Consider the following 6,731-nt stretch of genomic DNA (forward strand, 5'->3'; position numbering starts at 1 on the left):
ATCAGAAGAGAAAAGAAGCAAATCAAAGCTGCAGCTCCTCTTCTACCTGAGCAGGTGAGTCCAACAGCTTTTCCAGGTGAGCAGGTGTTTCTAGCTGAGCCTGAGCTTCTACAGTCCAGGAGAGCAGACTCATGGCCTCCACACTGGAACTCTTTGGTCCACATCGGAGCCTCCACTTCTCCATAGAGGGTCCCATGGAGGACTGAAGGAGCCCCACAGCCAAGCTCCCTACAGACCACCTCTGCATCCTGCTGGTCAAAGTCAGCTTCACACACTGAGGACCACCACTGGTTAGACTTCAGCTCCAGTCTGCCTGAGCACAGACTAGTCCCGCCCAGCAGCCTGACAGAGTCTGGAGAGATGATAGAAGATGAAATAGAGATAAAGACAGCAGACACAAAAGAAAAACATGTCATGAAACAACAATTCAATGATTCAAAGTGGACTCAGCACAACTCCAACATCAGTTCATCATTAACAACAGAAAACATCTTTCTACCAGCACATTTCCATTTAATACTCTGTCACACTTGTTCTCCACGTCTGAATACTTTCAACATGTTTCCAAACAATAGCACAACATCATCATCTGCAGATTTCTCTGCTCTGTTCCTTCTGCTCAGCTACTCCACAATCTTTGCTCTCCACACAAACAAGTTCAACACTTTTCATTCTGTCTTAATGTTCTAAGAAGATCTGGAACCCAGAAGAAAAAGTTCCTTAGAAAATGCTCCAACAACTCTAACAGGGATAGGGGCTGGACTCTCTCCTTTGAAGGAGCTGCCAGGGTGGAGGACGCCACGTGGGCGTGGAGATACTGACGAGCCCCCGGCTGAGCTCAGCTGCTCAAAGTGGTGGCCAGCAGGTCATTGGTGCCTGTTATGGAGGCAACCAAAGAGCCTGCTGGTGGAAACCAGTGGCTAAGAACACCGTAAGGCTGAAGGAGGAGTCCTTTCAGGCTGGTTGGTGGTTGGCCCTGGGGCCTCCTGAAGCAGCAGACATGTTTCATATATACATATATATATCTTGGTGCATTCAGCTCCTGATTTACTGAGGCAGCAGCTCATCAGACTCCGTCATGGCTGCCAGAAACAGTCTGCTGCCATTCTAGCTGCTGAGTGTGAGTCAACCTGGGTACATTACTGTAAGAGATGATGTCATAGATGATGTCACCGATGGGCTTACCTGAGCAGGTGAGATCCACGATGGAGGAAGAGGAATATGATGATCCACACTCCCTCAAAGCAGATCCAGACTGAACACAGTCAGACCTGATCCACCACACAGGTCTCCGTGAGGACTCCTTTCTCTCTCCTACAGAAACAGCAGAGCCACAGTCCAGCTCTCTACAGGCAAGAGCTGCTGTCTTCAGGGTCCAGCCAGAGCCACTCACTGGTCTCCAGTCTCCCTGATGTTTCACCTCCAGTGTTCCTGCACAGCGACTGGCTCCTCCCACCAATCTGACATCATCAGGCTCTGAACAGAAACCAGAGAGTCATCAGTAAAGAAGTGAATTCAAGAGATTAAACTAAACCTTGGCTGCTGATTCTGCTTCTGTGATTCTTTCCTTCTCTTTTCTTTCTCTCTTTACCTGTTGAGGTGTGATTTCCTTCAGCCTGGAGTCCTGTGATTAGAGCACAGCGGTGGACAGAAAAAACACTATCAGCTCAGAAACATCTCAGTGAACTCCCTCTGAGTCATTTTACCAGTTTACTGTAGGTGAGATGAACATGTGAATACACAGAACAGCAGCCAGCAGACTGGTTTATATAGAGTTAAAGTTCAGCATTCAGTGAAGTATGCTCGCTCAGCTTCACTTTATTCATAGTGCAACATCACAAACTGAGTGTCTTCGCACACTGTCAGATTAAATTGCACAGATGGAAATGTTTCTACAGAAGAACAAGAATCAGGTCCCACCCCCTCCTGTCACCTGACTCCCAGCTGAAGAAACGACGTGTTACATGATGATATATGATGCTACTGTTAGATTAAGGGTTCACACCTAAAGGATCAGTTCTCCAGCTGGTCCAGTTTGTGTTAACAAAGGCAAAACTCAAACTGTTCGATTATTGGTCATCCAGTCAGCGGGTAAAAAAAACAAACCCCTCCAAAGACACTGCAAACCAGATTTCTTTTCCTAAAAAGATCACAACTTGAACATTTATCCTTACAATATGCTTTTTAATTGTAGAACATTTACTTCTTCAAAGTACTAAGAGATATCTGTGTTGATGTGAAGACTTATGGCAGTATAAAGAGCACAGCAGGGAGCTGCAGGACAGTGCAGCGAGAACTAAACAGAGATCCAAGGCAATCTGTTTTATGACCTGATGCCTGCAAACAACAACCAAAGTCAGCAGGATCCATCCTCTCGGGACCATCAGTGTCTAAACAAAGTCATCACATCTTTGTACTGGAGGGAGGCTGAACGCTGTCTGTACGGCTGTCAGACCGGGCCAAAGTAATACTTACAGTAGTGACGGGGGGTACGAGAATTAAAAAGAACAAAATGTTGGAACAACATGCTCCAAATTCACCTTTCAGTGGTGGAACAGTGACAGGAACAGTGTGCAGGGCTGGGTAGGCAATGATATTATGCTTGGATAGAATTAGAAAATGGATTATTGTTGCTCATATTAATTACTGATGCTCCTCTCATGCTCAGGCTTGCCTGGTTCAGCAGGCCCGACGTTAGGAATTACGGAGGGGGGGGGGCAACATTTTCCAAATTTGGCCCAGTGGCAGGTGAAGATTCAAAACCCAAAACACTAACAGGATGCAAGTCTTTCTGCTCTCAGATCTGTTTCTCCTGTAGAGCAAATCCTTTATTATCTGCATAGTCATGATTTAGTCTTCCCTCCTCTTTGTCTCTTTGTTTGGGGAAGTAACCTCTTTAAATATGACTGTGGCTCCTTTTCACCCCGATCGGATAAATTAATTTTAATTCAGTTAGAAACTCCTGGACTTTAACAGCTCCTGGGTTTCAGCAGCTTTTCTGCTCAGGTTCAAAACTTTCTGCACATTCAGGATCTCTCCCACAGATCTGTGCTTCGATACGTGTTTCAAACCCTGAACATAGAACCGCTGGTTCAAAGCTTGCTTTGGTGTTAAAAACAGCTTCTTCACTGACTGAATGAATGACTGGTTCGCACACCCAACCTATGTCATATTTCCCTGCACTCTCCTCAACAACACAATACATGCTTTCACCAATCTGTATTTGGAAATAGGAAATGATGTTCAGTCTTAATGTTTGTCAAAGAATTTTTAAAGTAAAGATAACTTAAATCCAAGGGTGATCAAAGCAAAGATGCTTCAGAACCAAACGTCTTTTCTACAAAAGTAGTTTCCAGCACGTCTCATGGAGGCGTGCATGTTAAAGCCTCCTGTCCACCAGCTAGCCGGCAGCCTTGCACTTCAGCAGCAGAAGTCTCTGTAACTGAAGCTTTGAGTAATGAACCCATGTTCGAAACAACTGGCTCAAGTGGTTTAATGCTTCACAGAAGCTTCATTTGTCCATCACTATCTGTGTTCTCTGACAGGTCCAGAGAAAAGGCACAATATTCCCAGACTAACATCATCATTAATGAGAGCTTATAATGTTTTTTAGTCTACCTGCTCTAGACTCTGCTGTGCATTACATTATTGCTCCGCTGGTAGTTTCCCCATGAGACCGTCTGACAGACACGGAACTGTTTGGGACTGTACTGGATGAGACGAGGAGGTGAAAAACTAACTGAAATCTCACCACATATTCACACGTTAACCTCAGCAGCTCTGACAAAGTGCAGCTCTCAGAAGCTTCATTGGGAAGCATCCTGCAGCAGAGAGATGCTCAAAAACAGTCGCTCTCTTCAGCTGCACTCTTCACTACACATGGAACTCAGAATGCATGCCTCTTTATTCCCTTTGAAACAATAGAAGCAATAAAAACACTGTATAGCCACCGTCTCATGTCTTATGGTGCAGCCTGTACAGGAACATAACCCTTCTTATCTTCATGGATCCATACTTAGCTTTTAGATGTTCAGATGGGAAAAGATAAAGTCATCAAACCATTTTTAGATTTCTTATTTTACCACTCTGTCACAAACTGTCTGTGACTCACAGCACTAGTGCAGGTCTGCTTGATTACGATCACGGCGTACGCTGGTGTCGCTTCAGCCGGGCGGAGCCGATTCACGCCGCAGGCTGACGTTATCAGTTCTACATGTTATCAGTCGTTTTTCACTACGTGACTAAATTGATGTTTCGGCGCGAGAGCGTGTGAAAGTGTTAACAGACTGTGGATGATGTTTTAATGCTCCTTCATGGTGGGACAGTGTCAGACTTCTTGAGTTTCATGTTTAAATATCAAGTTTACAGTTTAAGAGCTCGATGTGCAGCCGTCACATATAAGCAGGAGACAATCAGAGTGCGTCCAACAACGATTTTCAGCCAGCATCCCTCTCTCGCCTTCTTTGCAGCAACCATTGGTCCATTTTGTACAGAAGAAGAGTCACATGATGCGTCAGAAGTTAATGGGAACGAGCACAGAGCCTGATGAAGGTAACGAAGATGATCGCCGTGGTGAAACCCGTTATCTCTGACTGCAGTTTAAACCCTTTCACATGACACCTCTTCCTTTCAGCCTGCAGCTGAGAAAGCGTCTGTATTCCCCTGTTTATTTCTGTTCTGTGCATATTAAATACGTTCCTGGGAACCTTTTGCAAGCACAGATTTCTCGTTTATAACTGTTACTAATTTGCATCATACTTGAATTTAAATCTTTTCTATGAACAATCTCCACTTAATTTAACGTCAGCTTGAAAACAAATGGAAACACAAATAATCTTTTTAATTTTTTTATTGTAAATAAATTCAGCCGTCAGTTTAAGGTTTCGTCAAGCTGAAGCCAAGAAAGCCTGGATGTGTCCAACCTGCTTCGTAGTACAGCCCTCTGAACACCTGATACACCTGGACACAACTGAACATCTGAGGCTAATGTTTAGCAGCAGAAAAAGAAGAAAAAGAAGAGAAAGGATCGTGCTCCAGCAGCTTCACCGCTTGGACTCCTACTAACACATGCTGTTTAAAGTCCTACCTGAGCTCCACAGCAGCAGCAGCACCAACAGGTGATCCATGTCCAGGTAGACCGTCTCTCTGGCCGTCCGCCTGCTCTCTGCTCTGATCATCATGTGCTGTCCTCAGTGTATATCTGCATACAGGAAGAGGTGGAGCTTTACTGGAACACAGCTCATTCAGCTGTCTTTAGTTTCACAGTCAAGAGTCCTCGTCTGAGTCTCTGACACAGGATCAGGGTTTTCTGCCGCCCATGTTTCCAGTTTGACCAGTGGACTGGACAGTGGTCACACTGGAGTCCAGACTGAGCCCAGTTCTCCCTTTGGACTGTGTGCTTCACGTCAAACTGTCGACTTCGTGTCAGTTAAACTTCAATATGTTGCTGTAAAAGGTGGATTAAAGGAAATGTTGATGTTGTTTCCTGTTTTATTTTGAAATGTCTCTGCTGTCTGTCTTTATTTCCTGTCTGTGTCTTGATTACCTGATGTGTCTCACCTGTGTTTAATCACCCTGCCACCTTGTGTGTGTGTACAGGTCTCTGTTGTTGGTCCAGTTCTTGGTTGTTCTTGGCTGTTTTCTGGGGATTATTGCATCTGGATTCATCCGGACTTCATTCCTGCCGGCCTCTTCCTCTCAACATGTTTGTGTTTCGGACTCCGCTCCTAGTTTTCCTCTCGCCTGCCTGCCTCATCATCATTGGAAGTTTGTGTTCACCTTGTTTTGACTTAATAAATCATGTTACAGAGTGAGCTGAGAGTCTGAGCCTGGCTCCTATCCTTTTTACCTGCTGCCACGTTTGACACCACCTGACCTCTGCTCCACCAGGTTCCTCTCTGACGGCAGCACCCGGGGCTTCAAACTGGTTTATACTGGTTGGAAACTGGGTTTAATCTGGTTTTGAAATGGTGTTAAACTGGGTGCACATTTTTTATTTTGGTAAATAAAGTTTTGTCCTTCAGGGACGACGTCGACACTCTGTGGTCTGTAGATTTCCTCTTTTAACTGCATTTCTGTGGAACTGATAAGAAGCTGCTGATTACTGACTACAGGCCGGTGTTACCATGGCAACCAGAGCAGGCTGAGGCGTCGCTATCAGATTAAAGCGGTCAGCGTCTTCTTCTTCTTCCTGCTAGATGTGTCTGATCCCACTTCCTGTGTGTTGCTATGGCGATCCAAACAGCATGTGAGCGTCTCAGTGTGCTTGTTTCTCCTTCCTGGTTCAGCTTCCTGTTATTTCTTAGTTCTGATGATTTAGTGAAGTTTTCACATTCGAGGAGGAAAACTGACTCTGAGGAAACGTTTGTTGTTTCCTCCTGTGGGAGCAGTGATGGAAGAAGTACTCACAGCTTTTACTGCAGTAAGAGTACTAATACCACAGTGTACAAATACTCTGCTGCAAGTAAAAGGACTCATTCTGCAGAATAAAATCTATTGTAGGATTCTGATTATTGCTGCGTTCATGTGTTCATCAGGTTCATGTTGCAGCTGGTAAAGGTGCAGCTCATTTTAATGACTTCATCTCCTGCTGGCTGCTTTAACCTGTAATAATACATCATCATTTTTAGCTGCTGATATTTTGTATCTGTAAAGTAACTGGTAACTCCAGCGCTCAGATAAATGGACTGCAGTAGAAGCAGGAAGTAAAGTAGAATCAGCTGAAAGTGGAC

The 6,731-nt window shown here is 44.8% G+C and overlaps 1 protein-coding gene and 1 long non-coding RNA gene across 2 annotated transcripts in view; one reads left to right on the plus strand and one right to left on the minus strand.

The window, feature by feature from the left end:
* LOC119914850 (scavenger receptor cysteine-rich type 1 protein M160-like) overlaps positions 1-5,281 on the minus strand; it is a 55,809-nt gene extending 50,528 nt beyond the window's left edge. Inside the window, exons 1-4 of the mRNA XM_038734394.1 lie at positions 5,087-5,281; positions 1,592-1,624; positions 1,186-1,476; positions 47-352 (exon numbers count right to left, since the gene is read on the minus strand). Of these exons, the coding sequence (XP_038590322.1) occupies positions 47-352; positions 1,186-1,476; positions 1,592-1,624; positions 5,087-5,180 (724 nt within the window). The 5' untranslated portion in view covers positions 5,181-5,281. The remainder of the gene's footprint in view (positions 1-46; positions 353-1,185; positions 1,477-1,591; positions 1,625-5,086) is intronic.
* Positions 5,282-5,368: 87 nt separating this feature from the next.
* On the plus strand, positions 5,369-6,033 carry LOC119914896. Its single transcript, XR_005446874.1, has 2 exons — positions 5,369-5,455; positions 5,599-6,033. It is a non-coding gene; the product is annotated as an uncharacterized LOC119914896 (long non-coding RNA).
* The last annotated feature ends 698 nt before the right edge of the window (positions 6,034-6,731 follow it).

The sequence above is a fragment of the Micropterus salmoides genome, unplaced genomic scaffold, assembly GCF_014851395.1.
Source record: "Micropterus salmoides isolate LMB-PRFRI ecotype aquatic unplaced genomic scaffold, ASM1485139v1 Ms_hic_scaffold_20, whole genome shotgun sequence".
NCBI classification, from domain to species: domain Eukaryota; kingdom Metazoa; phylum Chordata; class Actinopteri; order Centrarchiformes; family Centrarchidae; genus Micropterus; species Micropterus salmoides.